The following is a 16,784-nucleotide window of genomic DNA, read 5'->3' on the forward strand; positions in this document are numbered from 1 at the left end:
CATGCCTTTTCAAAAGATTTATTTTGAGAGAGGGAGAGAGAGAGAGAGCATGTGGGAGAGTGGTGGGGAGGGGCAGAGGAAGAGAAAGAGTCCCAAGCAGACTCCTGCTGAGCACAGAACTTAACGCTGGGCTCAATCCCATGACTCTGAGATCGTGACCTGAGCTGATTCCAAGAGCCTGACGCTTTGGGACACCTGGGTGGCTCAGTTGTTAATCGGCTGCCTTGGCTCAAGTCATGATCCCAGCGTCCTGGGATCGAGCCCCACATGGGGCTCTCCACTCAGCGGGAAGCCTGCTTCTTCCTCTCCAGCTCCCCCTGCTTGTGTTCCCTCTCTCGCTCTGTCAAATAAATAAATAAAATCTTAAAAAAAAAAAAAAAGAGTATGATGCTTTATCAACTGAGCCACCCAGTCACCCCAAATGAATATCTTTCTTAAACAGGACACTTAACAGAAGGCCTTGGATATACAATCAATGTGTACAATTATATCCTGGTAAAAGGAAGTCAGATCTTAACTCAATCTATTAAGTTTCTGAATTCTGGGGGAGCCAGTGAAAATCAGATATTTAAATATTTTTGGTTTATGAGAGCAGAATCTCTAAATTATTATGGGTTACACACTAGTTACAATTTAAGAAGGAAGATAAAAAGCTTCCTCATATATTTAGAAAATAGAACATTAGAACAACATCAATAATATTCTAAGCAAATAACCACAATAAAAATTCTACCAGTTTCATTTAGTCCTGTAAAGTTAAGTCTCATCCTGGGGCATTTTAAGTTAGGAGTCTGATGAAGCCACCGGCTTCTTGACCTAATGGAGTCTTGGAAATCCTAACTCAGTCCGCTGGTGTGGTCTGAGTTGTCTAAGGAATGTGAGCTCAGCTCTGAAGTCTTTGAAGAGCCTGTCTCAGTCCTTTTCCCAGGAGGTTCTGCTCTGAGACTGTCCTTTGTTGAGGACAAAAAGACCGTTTTTGGTTTTGTTTTTTTTAATCTTATAAAAGAACCTTCAAGCAAGCATCACAATAAAATAAAAACTATCCGTAAAAGACGGAGATTCAAATGACTGGTTGGTTTATTTTTGAGAACCTTTCAAATGTGAAAGGTCTGATGAAGTTGCCCATTAAAAACAGGCAACTTACTAGAAAATTTGGTTTTTCCTATGGCATGCAAAACAAAGGTAATAAAGCCATTGCAAAAAATTAGACAAAATGTCTCTAAGAATAGTGACAAAGCCCATTTTTAAGGACATCAATAAAAGTTACATCTGAGGGGCACCTGGGTGGCTGGCTCAGTCAGTTAAACATCTGCCTTTGGCTCAAGTCATGATTCTGGGGTCCTGGGATCGAGCCCTGCCTGGGGCTTCTGCCCAGCTGGGAGCCTGCTTCTCCCTCTGTCTCTCCCTCTGCCTCTCCCCACTGCTTGTGCTCACTCGCTCTCTCTCACATAAATAAATAAAATCTTAAAAAGAAGAGGTTACATTTTTGTAACTGATTTGTAAAAATAAATGAACATAATTTTTATATGGAGAAAGTCTTTAATATAATATAGCAATACTGAAATACAATATATATAATCACTATATATAATCACATATATGTATATAAATGTGCCAAGATAATACAACTTTTTTAAAAGATTTTTTTTTTAAGATTTTACTTATTTATTTGACAGATGGAGAAAGAGCACAAGTAGGCAGAGAGGCAGGCCTAGGGAGAGGGGGAAACAGGCTCCCCACTGAGCAGGGAGCCCGATGAGGGACTCGATCCCAGGACCCTGGGATCATGACCTGAGCCGAAGGCAGACGTTTAACCAACTGAGCCACCCAGGCGCCCCTAAAGATTTATTTATATACAGTATGCCTGGGTGGCTCAGTTGGTTAAGCATCTGGTTTTGGCTCAGGTCATGATCTCAGAATCCTAGGACTGAGCCCCATTATCGGGTTCTCTACTTATCGGGGAAGCCTGCTTCTCCCTCTCCCTCTGCAGCTCCCCCTGCTTGTGCTCTCTTACTCTCTCTTTCAAATAAACAAATAAAATCTTACAAGAAAAAAAGATTTTACTTACTGAGAGAGAGAGAGCAAGAGAGCACAAGTGCACAGTGGGCAGGGACAGAGAGATTGAGAGTCTTAAGCAGGCTCCATGCTGAGTGTGGAGCCTGAGGTGGGGTTCGATCTCAGAACTCTGAGATCAGGACCTGAGCCAAAACCAAGAGTGGTATGCTTAGCCAATGGTGCCACCAGGTGCCCCAGATTGTAACAACATTAAACCAAAACTAGCAGGGCACCTGGGTGGCTCAGTCGGTTGGGCGTCTGCCTTCGGTTCTGGTCATGATCCTGCTTCTCCCTTTGCCTATCTCTCCCCCTGCTCCCCCTCTCTCATTCTCTCTTTCTCTCTCTCTGACAAATAAATAAATAAAATAAAATAAAAATAAAGTATTAGATGTTAGGGGCATCTGGCTTTTCAGTCGGAGGAGTGTGCAAGTCTTGATCTCAGGGTTATGAGTTTGAGCCCTATACTGGGTGTAGGAATTACTTAAAAATAAAATATTATAAAAAGTAGGGGTGCCTGGGTGGCTCCGTCTTTGGGTGTCTGCCTTCAGCTCAGGTCATGATCCCAGGGTCCTGGGATTGAGCCCCACACCGGGGTCCCTACGGGTCAGGAAGGCCGCTTCTCCCTCTCCCACCCCCTCTGCTTGTGTTTCCTCTCTCGCTGTGTCTCTGTCAAATAAATAAATAAAATCTTTTTTAAAAATTTAAAAAGTAAATAAAAATAAAGTATTAGATGTTAAATTTCCTTATTTTGGGGGAATTATAGAAACATTTTTCTTCTATAAGGGCTTATTTCTGCAAGTCATCAAAACAGAGCTCCTTAGTCTTTATAATTAACTTATTAATACCCTCTGGAAAGAGGAAAGTATTACCCACTACCATAATAAGAGGTAAAGGCTTTTCTAAATTATAGACATCTAGGTAGAGAGCATATATTTTCAGATCAGTAAACACAAAAACACACAATCTCACTGGTTCAGATATCCAACAACCGTTCTCTTAATCAAAGGGTGGTAATCAGTTGCATTCCACTGGACACAATCAACTTGTATCAGTATGAACTGGAATAATTTTCACTATTACCAGTTTTCTACAACTTAGTGTTTTCTTTAAGTATTTTTAAATAATCTCTACACCCAACGTGGGGCTCAAACTTACAACCCTAAGATCAAGAGTCACAGGCTCTACCTACTAAGCCAGTGACTCAACTGGCTTAAAACACTTAAAGTGTTTTAAAGAATTATTTATTTATTTGAGAGAGAGAGAAGAGAAAGACAGAGAGAGACAGCACACTTGAGTGGGAGGAGGGGCAGAGGGAGGAGGAGAGAACCTCAAGCAGAGGTAGAGCCCATTATAGGGCTCCAGCTCATAGTTCTGCCATCATGACCTGAGCTGAAATCAGGAGTCAGTCGCTTAACCAACTGAGCCACCCAGGCGCCCCCACTTACAGTGTTTTAAAATAGCGCAAAGGCAATAAATGATAGAAAACACCTAGATCATCTTTTTTGCCCAATTCAAAGTCTGTTATAATTTTTCCTGACCACAGCAAGAGAAAAAAATAAAATACAGAGTTACATAAAACAAACAAAAACCTTAGCCATGTGTATAATAGGATTCTAATTTTATAAGCATATCCTTGCATGTATCAAATAGCTTAAGCCATTTCTGAAGAATCTTGTTCAGAAGAGGAACCTCTACTAACTATAAGCTTTTATAATTAATGAAAACACATCCTTGGAAGACCTGTATGCTTCATTAGCTTGGTTCGAATTACTCTATATATTTGAAAATAATTTTAAAAATTAAATTTGAGTAGATTCTGATACCTTTTCATTAGTTTACCTTCCAACTTTAATTCCCCTGAGTTAGATTTTTAAAAAATTATTTGATATTTCCTTCATATATTTGTGAAAAGAGAAGGATGAAACCGGATGATCACAGGAAATATTTTTATCCAAATTCTAAGTAACTTTGCAAAAAGCCTATAAAGGTATTCCTCCTGATGCTTGGATTAAAGGTTTTAAATATGCTTCTGGTGATTCTCTGGCTTTACTCTTGGCTTTTCAGTCAGATGTTATTGCTGCCTACCTGTCATAAAAAGGGAAGTAGATTGTTAAAGATCTAAAAATTCTAAGTATTGGGGTGGCTGGGTGGTTCAGTCAGTTAAGTGTATGACTCTTGGTTTGAGCTCAGGTCTTGATCCTGAGGTCGTGAGTTGAAGCCCGGTTTTGGGCTCCATGCTAGCTGTGGAGCCTCCTTAAAAAAAAAAAAAAAAAAAAATCCCAAGTATTTATTGAGACCTTTTCTCTTTTTAATCAAGAATAGAAAACAGAGCACTTTGGAGAGAAGAGAAAGCTATTTAGGAGCAGGAAATTTCCATAATTCAAACCTGGAAGTTTGTATTCCTAGAATTTTTGTATACTGTCCCCTGCAAATGGACATTTTCCACTGCACATAAAAATCCTAGTTTAAGGCCATTGATTATACATTTTTAAGACTTAAAAAAAATCTATTCTCAAAATGAAAGGGTGAGGGATATATTTTCACAAACACAAACACTATTACTATTTAGCAATCCTGTAGTGTAAATAATGTCTTAGGGTCTGTTGCTAAATGCATTTTTAGTAAAAACTAAAAGAAATAGAGGAACAATTGAGAAACCTGACAAGAAGAGGAAAGATTTCCCAGGAAAAAAATAAGAAAGAATGTGCTTTAAACTTGCCCTAAGCTTTAGGGGATTTATTATCACAGGACAGAGAAACAGTTATATTTGCCCTCAATTAGCTTAATTAATTATATTTTTTTCAGATTGATGATTACCCACAATTTTTGAGTCCACCAGATAGAGAAACCAACCAACATATTCGTATCATCCATTCTTCAAATGTTTTAAAAAAAGAGCATGAAAAATCAAAAGGTGTCAAGAAATTCTCATTTCCATTTCATCATGGTACTTCTGACAACAAAAAAGGTATGCAATATATTTCTTAAAGTGACACAAGAAAAGATGCATTACTTTATAAGACAAAAAAGAATGTTCTTTTCTTCTCCCCAGCTTTACTGAGGTATGCTGACAAATAAAAATTATATATAAGGTGTTAACCGTGATATTTTAGTCTATGTATACACTATGAAATGATTATCACAATCAGGCTAATCATTCCACATAGTTTTCATTTTGTATAAGCGATGAGAACACTTAAGATCTATTTTCTTTGCAAGTTTCAAGCACTCCCTTCATTATTGTTAACTATAGTCATCATGCTGTGCATTTTGGTCTCCAGAACTTATCTGTCTTATAATGAACATCTACCTTTTGACCAACATCTACCTTTCCCCCCACCAAGCCCTCAGACCCTGGTAAATTACCATTTTACTATCTACTAGTAGATTTACTATCTACTAGATACTATTTACTATCTACTATTACTACTAGATACTATTTACTATCTACTATGAGTTTGTCTTTTTTGGGTTCAACATAAGTGAGATTATGTAGTGGTTTTCTTTTTATGTCTGGTTTATTTCACTTAGCATTATGTCCTCCAGGTTCATCCATGTTGTCTCAAATGCAAGATTTTCTGTTTTTTTTTGTTGTTTTTTTTTAAAGATTTTATTTATTTATTTATTTGACAGACAGAGATCACAAGTAGGCAGAGAGGCAGGCAGAGAGAGGGGAGGAAGCAGGCTCCCTGCTGAGCAGAGAGCCCGATGCGGGGCTGGATCCCAGGACCCTGGGATCATGACCGGAGCCGAAGGCAGAGGCTTTAACCCACTGAGCCACCCAGGCGCCCCAGATTTTCTGTTTTTTAGATTTTATTTTACTTCTTTATATTTTAAAGTAATCCCTACATCCAATGTGGGTCTTGAACTCATGACACCAAGATCAACAGTTGGATGCTTGGGATGCTTGGGTGGCTCAGTCGGTTGGGCGGCTGCCCTTGGCTCAGGCTGTGATCCCAAGGTCCTGGGACTGAGTCCCACATTTGGGTCCTTGCTCAGGGGGGAGCCTGGTTCTCCCTCTGCCTGCTACTCCCCATGCTGTGCTCCCTCTCTCAGATGATAAAATAAATAAAATCTTAAAAAAAAAAAAAAAAAAGCCAGATGCTCTGCTGACTGAGCCAGGCAGATGCCCCAGGATTTTTTTTTTTTTTTAAGATTTATTTATTTATCTGAAACAGAGAGAGAGAACATGAGCAGCGGGGGAGGTTAGGGGCAGAGAAGAGAGAGAATCCACAAGCAGTCTTCTCATTGAGCAGGGAGCCAGACTTGGAGCTCGATCCCAGGACCCTGAGATCAGGACCTGAGCCTAAATCAAGAGCTGGACATTCACCTGAGTGAGCCCCCCAGGCATCCCAGATTTTCCTTTTTTTAAAGGCTAAATAATATTAGATTGTGTGTATATGCATGTGTGCACACACCCCCACCCCTGACACCCACACACATTTTATTTATCCATTCATGTATTGCTGGACACTAAGGTTACTGTAAATAATGCTGCTATGAATAGGGAGGGCAGTTATCTGAGATAGTGGTTTTATTTCCTTTAAATACAAACCCAGAAATGGGAATGCTGGATCATATGGTAGTCCTATTTTCATTTTTTGAGGAGCCTCCATACTGTTTTCGACAGTGGTTGTACCAATTTGCAGCCCTACAAAGAGTGCATAAGGGTTCCCTTTTCTCCACATCCTCACCAATCCTTGCTATCTTTTGGCTTTTTGAGGATTGCCATCCTAACAGTTGTGAGGTCTCATTGTGGTTTTGATTTTCAGTTCCATGATGATTAATGAGCTGATCCATCCATTCTTGGCACAGTTTGCCATACATGAGCATATGTGGGAAAAAAGGAAAGAAAGAAAAGAATGGAAAGGAAGAAAGGGAGGGAAGGTGGGGGGAGAAATGAAGAAAAACAAAAGAGAAAGAAGTGTGTTCACTAAATACTGGTTTTAAAAAAAAAGAATGAGTTAAAATCTGGATTCCATTATAGTCAGTTCTTTTTTTAAGTTATTTTTAAGATTTTATTTATTTAGTCATCAGAGAGAGAGAGACTGAGCACAAGCAGGTGGAGCGACTGGCAGAGGGAGAAGAAGGCTCCCCGCTGAGCAGAGAGCCCGATGCAGGGTTTCATCCCAGGACTCTGGGATCATAACCTGAACCGAAGGCAGATGCTTAACCCACTGAGCCACCCAGGCACCCCTGGTCAGTTCTTGTTTAATTTTCATAACCTTATTAACAACCACATTTTTTTTCTTTTTGTTTTTTAAGATTTGACAGAGAGAGACACAGTGAGAGAGGGAACGCAAGCGGGGGGAGTGGGAGAGGGAGAAGCAGGCTTCCCGCTGAGCAGGGAGCCCAACGTGGGGCTTGATCTCAGGACCCCAGGATTATGAACTGAGCCAAAGGCAGATGCTTAATGATTGAGCCACCCAGGCGCCCCCAACAGCCACATATTTTAATGAAAAACCTGATCAAGAAGTACAGGGGATAACCAGAAACATTGTGAACCTGGCTTTAGGAAAACTCCTGATAGTCATCTCTGTGAATCTTGGGCTCCCACAAGCAAGGGAAGCCACAAGGTCCTGTTCCAATAATTATGGTTTATTGTGGTTATTAACAGCATTCACTCTTCATTCAAAAATAGTGTTGGGAACTTGTTCACCCAAGAACTATGATTCACACCTAGATAAAAAAAAGATGAAAAGCCACCTTTAATTTTGTTTAGGGAGCTCAGCATCTGATGCAGATGATTTTCCCACTGGGCACAAGGAGATCTAGAAAATCCACAGTGGGGTGGGGACAAAGGGGAGGTGAGGAGTCAGGGCTCCCGGGACTCACCCTGCTCAACCAGAGCTCCTGTGCCTTTATGTTTCACATTTTGGGCTGTACATCCTCCTGGTGAGTAAGTTTTAAAAATCCAAGGACAAATAGATAAAAATAGAATATATAGTTCAGCTTTAACTCTTTATTTCGAGGTCTTATTTTATATATGTACATAAAATGTGATTATATCTAAAGGAGCCCTTTATATGCAATCCACATAACCAGGAGATGGTCAAAAGCAGAGAAGCATGGGCTTTGGACTCGCTAAGCTGACATCTGAATCCCGGCTCCCACCTTTCCAGCTGTGTGACTGTCTATCTATGAGCCTCAGTTTCCTTGTCTTTCTATTGCTACTTTCACAGGGTTTTTGTGATACATGAAATAACGTGGGCAAGGCTGGGCACACAGCAGGAAAGCAGTCAGCTGTTGAGATCACATCCTTGGCTTAGAGGAAGGTCAGAATAAAGTCCCCACAGGGCTCCTGGATAGGCCCTTCCACTTCTGGCCTCTAGGCAGTGGAGCTAGACCAGTGCACACCAGTCAACTGGCTCTTCACTAGGCTTCCCTCCAGGTAAGACTCAGAGCTCTTGGAGTACCGGATAACTACAAAGTGTGAGAAAACTATCCAGTGTTTGTACAATCTCATAGACAAGCACCCTTCCACACTGACACTCCATGGCATGGCAACTGTTTGTAGAAGTTGTAATTAGACTTACTAAATCCCTGGTTGCTCCCCAGGTCTCTTGCCACCCTAATTAGAGTACCTAACTGGCATTGGTTGCCTTAAATGCATATTTATCCTTGTCCACAAGCATAATTATTCTTGGTTTGTTTTTCCCCCAAGATGTATAAGAAGATAAAAACACACGTTAAAGAAGCTAATTACAGGCAGAAGTTTTATGAAATTTAAATTCCTAGAAACTTCACAAATGATGTTAAAAGCAGTGAAGATACTTTAAAAAAAAAACTTATCTTGTATTCACGCACATGGCTGTTCATAAAATTATACCTCTCCTCCACTCCTGCTTCTTCATTTTCATCTCTGAGTATTTCATCTGACACTTTGGTGTAGGGAGTTTTGAAAACCCAAAACTGCTACTGTCACAAGGAGTCATACATAGCACACATTACAGAAATAAAAGCATCCCCCCTTTCTAGAATGCCAACAGTCCTGCACTCTGATGCCGGTTTTCCACCAAGCTCCTCCTTCCCTGGGTTAGTGTTGCCATATACCCTGTGGGACCATGGGGGTTCACCTCCTAGACAGTCTGTAATATGCAGACCTGAAGCAAGAGAGAGGCTCAAACCTGTCTGACTATCTTCTTGACAACAGTCATTGCTAGAGGCTTTAATGTTAATACTGATGATATCATGCCCAGAGAAGTAGCTCACATTAACTGCTCAGCATTTAAATAAAGATAATTATTAGAACTTACTCCAAACCTCCTGGGTGAAAGCCTAGGGAATATTTGTGTCATGTGGCAAAGCTCACACTCAAACCAACTGGATTATCTTAACAAAGGAAGCTCAAAAGTGAGAATCATTTGTAGTAAAAATACTTAGTTTCATCATCTCATTTTCAATAGGCTTCCTAATTATGCCCTACTTTTCTGGAGATATATAGAAAAAGAGGCTTTTCTCTAGAGTATACATGTGTCCTTATATGGGTCAGAGGTAGCACTTTAAATTGTACTTTTGGGGCGCCTGGGTGGCTCAGTGGGTTAACCCTCTGCCTTCGGCTCAGGTTATGATCCCAGGGTTCTGGGATCGAGCCCCACATCAGGCTTTCTGCTCGGCGGGGAGCCTGCTTCCCCCTCTCTCTCTGCCTGCCTCCTGCCTACTTGTGATCTCTCTCTGTCAAATAAATAAATAAAATCTTTAAAAAAATAAATAAATTGTACTTTTTATGTGTAGATGAAAGGGGATGGTTATTAAACTCTAAATGAACAATGCTGACAGGAGCAGAGTGGCTGTGGTGAACTGTATTAGCTGCTAATGCTCTAGAATGAATTGACTGATTAGCCCCTTAGTTTCAAGTACATTCTTTTTTTTTTTTTAAGATTCTATTTATTTATTCATGAGAGACAGAGAGAGAGGCAGAGGGAGAGGGAGAAGCAAGTACCCTGCAGAGCAGGGAGCCCGATGGGGGACTCAGGACCCTGGGACCATGACCCGAGCTGAAGGCAGACACCCAACGACTGAGCCATCCAGGCACCCTCAAGTACATTCTTGGACAGCAATGTCCAACAGAACTTTCTGCAATGATGGAGCTGTTCTGTATGTAGTCTAATTACATCTAGTACAGTGGCCAACAGCCACCTGTGACCACTGTGCAATTAAGATGTGACTAGTGCTACTAACTGAATTTTAATTTTATGTTAATTTTAATGACCACAGGTGTCTAGTAGCTATAGAATCAGTCACTGCAGTTCTAGATGCATAGAAAAGACTTTAATGGCCTTGGTGGTGTCTTTTGAAACACTGGCATAACATGAAGTAGACTAATCCCCAAAATAGAGTGAAACATCATAATTTGATGACACATACACTGAACCAGGTTTTATACAAATATAAGATTTTCTTTTATACCTAAAACCTACATATTTTTTAAAATAATTGAGGTGGAAGAAAATGAAAACAAGGGGCTGATGAGTCTCTAGGTTTAGTGGATAATTTTTACATAGGCTTGGCAGTCTTCCCCATAGGAATAGGGTTTTGACAAATATAATCAGATCTCTTGCAGTTAAGAAAGCATTGCATTTTTTTGGTAGTGTCCTTTCTAAAAATGTGCCTCAGCTGATCAGCACTACTGAACATGTCGCCAGGCATCCACCGTGCTAAATGGGAGAAGGACTTCATATCTAAGCTACTGAAGAAGACTGTGAGGTGCTCTGTGCACCCTAGAGAACGTAGTAGCAGAAAACGCTGTCATCTGCTATCTGTAATCAGGCTCTTTTTTCATTATGGCCTTACACCTGCCAGACTCTGGCCACTGGCACCTAGGGGACCAGCCCTTCCAGCCGATGTAGAAACAGAGATCAAGCTGTACTTCATTTTTCAGTGGACAGTAGAGATGATCCTAAGATCCTAAGATCATCAACGGTAACACCATTATTACCAATGAAAGGTAAAGCTAACATAGAGAGGGGCAGGGACGCTGACCCTAAAGTTGTTTTTTGTCATAACCTTTGATGTCCTCACACACACACAAAAAAGTTCAAGGTTGGTGAACCTGCATGAAATCAGGTTGAAGAGACAGTTAAGGCTGACTGTTTAGGTAATACCAGCTTCCTAATAGAAAAGACTCAGTGATTTCTTCTCCCCTCCCAGCAAGCCCGCAGTGCTGTGCTCCATTTCCTTCCAGCTCTCCTCCAAAATGCCTGAGGTGTTGCTGTATACCCAGGACCCTGTGGTTCACGTTCCCGACAGTCCGTAATATGTGGTCCTGAGGCAAGAGGCTCAAACCTGCTGACTTCTGTGCCACAAATGCTAATACGGTCTACTTAATTCCAGCAACGATCAAAGGCATTATTTATATCACAATTAGTGCCCACATTTGTGAAAAGCCTACTATTAGAAGTGTCTATGATGACCGGGGTCTTAAACTTATGTAGTTAGTAGAAGTTTTTCACTTTCAAGTAGAAAAAATTCATTCTGCCTAACTTAATGCCAAAGAGAATTTATTGAAGGATTTTGAGTCTTTTAGGGGATCAAGAGGAAACAGAAGAAACCCAATAGTGGAAGACCAGAAACCCGGGGGCCTGTTCCTGGGCCTGAACAGCCTGTGAGGGACTTTTTTCTCAATATGGCCAGTTTCAAAGACTCCCAGCTCTGCCTGTCATGGCCATATGTCACAATCCTAGAGGGAGACATTGATCAGCCCAACTTGGGTCAGAGCCCACCCCCAAACCACTCAGCTACAGCTTGGATAGGGATGGATCCAGATTTTGTGGGGACTAAAAACTCATACAATTTGCAGAGCCTTCCTTAAGAAAAAGAGTCAAGACACCAAATACAATTGATCTGGAAATGTTGGGGTTCAGAGCAAATGGTTAAGAAAGAATTCTTGAAATGTCTTCAGCACAAAAAGCTGGGTTTTTTTTGTTTGTTTGTTTGCTTTGTTTTAAACTTGGGGACAGGACCTGAGGGCAGAAAGAATTGCACGGGGTTGTGATGGGTAACTGATTACATACTTTCAAGTAGGGAGGGGTTTAGGGATAGCATAAGTCTCTAAGGAATTTTGGAAACAAGGTTTCCAGGAACTTGAGGGGGCTAGCTGTCGTTAGGAAAAAGTCATTTATTGCTGTCTAGTCAAACCTTAGTCATGAGACCCTTCAGATGTATATCAGTGGGTCATATACTTGGAGGATGATTGGTGCCATATATCTTGGAGGGTAGAAATAAAAGAAGTTTCCAAAGGAATTTTTATATGTTAAAGAAGACTAATAGGATCCTGGGGGCAGTTGGGCTAAGATCGCCTTTTGCCCTTAACAAAGTATATTAACATTGAGACAGCTGAATCCCTAGAGGAATGTCACTCTACCTGTTTCAAGGACTTGTCAATGGGCTGTAAGTAGCAAGGAAATTTAATTTTTTCTTTTGCCTTTGTTTCCCACATCATAACAACTGCAGTACTTCCAAGAAATACAGGCAGAAGAAATCACAAACATGTTCCTCTATGGACAAGAGGAAGTGAGACAGAAGGAAAACTGAAGTGGAAAGGACCTGTGGTCTTGAAAGATTGTGGCTAAAATGTCTTCCCTTTATGTATTTAATAAAAACATTTGGCCAGGGGTGCCTGGGTGGCTCAGTGGGTTAAACCTCTGCCTTTGGCTCAGGTCATGATCTCAGGGTCATGGGATCGAGCCCCACATCAGGCTCTCTGCTCAGCAAGGAGCCTGCTTCCCTCCCCTCTCTCTGCCTGCCTCTCTGCCTGCTTGTGATCTCTGTCTGTCAAATAAATAAATAAAATCTTAAAAAAAAAACAAAACAAAACATACATTTGGCCATGCACACACATTGTTAAGGCCTCTCCTAAGACTTTGGAAGGAACTCGTGCAAGTGAGGGGCACTAGAGCTGAATTATCATTAATTTCATTGGAAAGAGCAGTTTTTGTTTTGTTTTGTTTTGTTTTGATTTTAATAAAGATGGGGCACCCATACTGTAGAAGAGGCCAGTCTCTTAAAGAAGGGAAGGTGCTGGGAAGACAAAAAGTCAGAAGACCACTCTAGCTTGGTCCTTCCATTAGTCACGGCATAGCTGTGGTTTCCCACTTTCGTGTGTGTGTGTGTGTGTGTGTGTGTGTGTGTGTGTGTGTTTAAGGATTTTATTTTTAAGTAATCTCTATACCCAACATGGGGCTCAAACTCACACTTCTGAGATCAAAAGTCACATGCTCTACCCCCTGAGCCAGCCAAGCGCCCCTCAGTTTCCCACTTATCAGGTTTTTGGCCTCACATCCCCAGGTGATCTCCAAATCTGATGAAATATGCCCGACTTCAAGGGGGCTGTGTTGACCTCATCTGTCTAGATCAGAGCAAGCCAGAAAACCGCCCACAGCCTCCAGCTATCTTTTTATAGAATCCCCTCCAGCATCACCTTTGGCTCTCTTTGGTAAAAGGGTTCTTTCTTCTAAGCATGGAGGTGCTTTGGGATCCTCTCAGAACCAGGGAGTGAAAGAGAATTTTGTCGAGCAGTTCAAAAGGAAAGGGGTCAAACACAGTGCAAACACACTTACGATTTTGATTTCATTTTATGTAAATTTTGACTTAAAAATAAACGGAAAAAATTAAAAGAGAGGAAGGAGTAAAGGGAAGCAAGCAAGTCAAGAAAGGAATCTGCGGACAGAGCCAGGGAAATCCCCAGAAGGCGTTCTCTGTGGGAGCAGGGCTTTCTCTCTTTCTCTCTGGCTCTTTGTTTGGCCTGTGCATCCCCTAACTCCAACCCTTCCGCAGGGATTCAGAGATGGTGACAGGGAACACGGAGTTTCCACTGGAGCTTAGAATGTGAGGACCATACTGACATCTTGCAGTAGCCTACAGAAATGTAAATTTGGTTCTCATGCAGAACACTTCTCAGATACTATTATTATTTGTCCCTCCAAACAAACTACACACATAATTGGGAGGACACGACAGTGTTCTTGATGTTATGATTGGCTCTTTGATTTTCACTTTAAATTAAACTAAGGTATATTGTATAACTACTCTACCAGGCACCACACAAGTCCTTTTTATGCACATTATCTTATTTTCACTCACAGAATTATCATCTTCCTTTGTAAATTAAGATACTGAGTCCAGTGGGGCACCTGGGTGGCTCAGTGGGTTAAGCCTCCGCCTTCGGCTCAGGTCATGATCTCAGGGTCCTGGGATCGAGCCCCACATCAGGCTCTCTGCTCGGTAGGGAGCCTGCTTCCCCCTCTCTCTCTGCCTGCCTCTCTGCCTACTTGTGATCTCTGTCTGTCAAATAAATAAATAAATAAATAAATCTTAAAGAAAAAATATACTGAGTCCAGAGTGAAAAGGTAACTGGAAAGTCTTGCAAACTATAAAGTAACTTTTTACAAGAATCTGAAGTTAAGCACATGTTTTCCTTTTTTTTTTAAATTTATTTATCAAATCAAAGTCATCAAATCAGTATGTGTAATTATAATTTCTGAACAAACTCAATCAAATTATGTAATGAATTATCAAATGACTTCTTTTTCCTTTTTTTTTTTTTTTTTTTTTAGTCAAAGAAGAGATTAATGGTTCTGTCTTTTGGAGAGGCAAAGAGCCCAGAAATTTGAATGAATCCTCTCTCAGGTGAGATTTTGTTTGGAGTATGTTTTTAACTTGCTGACCAAAACTTATCTTTTTGCTCATTTTAATGTTTTTTCTCTACTAATGGTTTTGGACTGAGTTTTGTTTATTTCATATATATAATAATGAAGAAGATGGTTTGGGAGTTCTTCTAAATTCAAATCCAGTTAGTTTAAATAGTGAAATATAATATTTTTCATATCAATGGAATATATAGATTTCACAATGTAACTAAATAACTAAAGTTAAATTAAAAAAAAAAAAACATTTACTAAGCTCTTGTTCTGTGTAGGGCACTATGTTAGACACTGTAAAAAAACAAACAAACAAAAAAGATGAGTAAGGCATAGTTCCTGTCCTTGGGAAGCTGATTCTAACTAGAATATGTGACATTTGCCCAAACATAGATAATACAGAATACACATGCTAAGTGTCATCAGTGAGTTTGAGCGAATTGCCAAAGAGCTTTGAAGAGGGGAAAGGTTATATTCAGTTTTGTGGGGGAAGTCAAGATGTCAGAGTAACAGTTGAAGAAAAAATAGTGCACGTGGAGATGGAGATATTGCAGCTGGAAGTGATAATAAAATCTAAGAGGCAGGAAAAAAATGGAGCATGTATCAGGAAAGGGAAGCAGTCTGCAGTGATACAGAAATACAACATGGGGGCGCGCCTGGCTGGCTCCATCAGCAAAGCATGCAACTCTGGATTTCAGTTGTGAGTTCAAGCCCATTTTGGGCACTGGGCTTACATAAAATAAAATAAAATAAAAAGTAAAAAAAAAATTAAAATTAAAATAGAACACGAATACCATGAATAAGGTTAGAAAGTAAAACTAGGCCCATAATTGAGAGAATCTTAAAGTCCAGGTCAAGACTTTGTATGTCCTTTCTTAGGTTGTAAGGAAACTATTGATAAAATAACTAGTTGTGCTTCAAATGGACTGAAGCAAGGAGAAACCAGATTGGTGGGAAGTAATGACAATCTGCATTGGTCTAGTGGCAAAGGGAGTAAAGAAAAAGGGATGATGGGGCACCCGGGTGGCTCAGTGGGTTAAGCCTCTGCCTTTGGCTCAGGTCATGATCTCAGGGTCCTGGGATCGAGCCCCGCATCAGGCTCTCCACTCAGCGGGAAGCCTGCTTCCCCCTCTCCTTCTGCCTCCCTCTCTGCCTACTTGAGATCGATCTCTGTCAAACAAACAAATATTTAAAAAAAAAGAAAAAAAGAAAAAGGGATGGACGGAGAGATATTTCAGAAGCAAACTCTGCAAGACTGGCAACTGAACACGAGAGAGATGGGAGAGAAACCACTGTAGTTTCAAGCTGGGGTTACTGCAAGCGGTTGCCTTTCAGAGAAATAAGGATGGCAGGAGGGGTGCAAACCCAAGACTGGTTTAGACAGGTTAAGACTGAGGTCAAGGGTGCCTGGGTGGCTCAGTTGGTTGAGCCTCTGCCTTTGGCTCAGGTCATGATCTCAGGGTCCTGGTGTCGAAGCCCACATCGGGCTCCTTGCTGAGTGGGGAGCCCGTTTCTCCCCTACCTGCCATTCCTCCTGCTTGTGCTTGCTCTCTCCCCTTCTCTCTTTAAAAAAAAAAAAAAAAAAAAAGACTGAGGTATTAGTAGGCCTCAGGTGGTGCGGTTCAGTTCATTGAGCAATTAACTTTTCAGTCTGGTAGGCAGGAGAGAAGTCTGGGTGTAAACTTAAAAAGGAGTTTCCTGGGGTTCCCGGCTGGCTCAGTCAGTAGAACATGCAGCTCTTGATCTTGGGTCCATGACTTCAAGCCCCAGGTGGGGCATAGAGGTTATTTTAAAGAAAAAAAATTTAAAAATCAATAAATAAGTGTTGCCTGGGTGGCTCAGCCGGTTAAGCATCTGCCTTCAGCTCAGGTCATGGTCTCAGGCTCCTGGGATTGAGTCCTGCATTGGGCTCCCTGCTCAGCCAGAGCCTGCTTCTCCCTCTCCCTCTGCTGCTCCCCCTGCTTGTGGGCTCTCTCTCTCTCTGTCAAATAAATAAATAAAATCTTTAAAAAAAAAAAAACCCTAAAAAATTAAAAAAAAAAATGATCTGTGTGTTCCTGAAAGTGTTCACAAGGGTTCAGAGGTTCTGAT

The 16,784-nt window shown here is 41.0% G+C and overlaps 1 protein-coding gene across 3 annotated transcripts in view; it reads left to right on the forward strand.

Annotated features, from left to right (window-relative positions):
- C8H12orf56 (chromosome 8 C12orf56 homolog) overlaps window positions 1-16,784 on the forward strand; it is a 96,010-nt gene that overhangs the window by 27,902 nt on the left and 51,324 nt on the right. For all 3 annotated transcript variants that reach the window (XM_047740727.1, XM_047740728.1, XM_047740729.1), the window contains exons 2-3: window positions 4,861-5,023; window positions 14,610-14,682. In XM_047740727.1, the coding sequence (XP_047596683.1) occupies window positions 4,861-5,023; window positions 14,610-14,682 (236 nt within the window). The remainder of the gene's footprint in view (window positions 1-4,860; window positions 5,024-14,609; window positions 14,683-16,784) is intronic.

Source organism: Lutra lutra, chromosome 8 (assembly GCF_902655055.1).
Source record: "Lutra lutra chromosome 8, mLutLut1.2, whole genome shotgun sequence".
Lineage (NCBI taxonomy): Eukaryota > Metazoa > Chordata > Mammalia > Carnivora > Mustelidae > Lutra > Lutra lutra.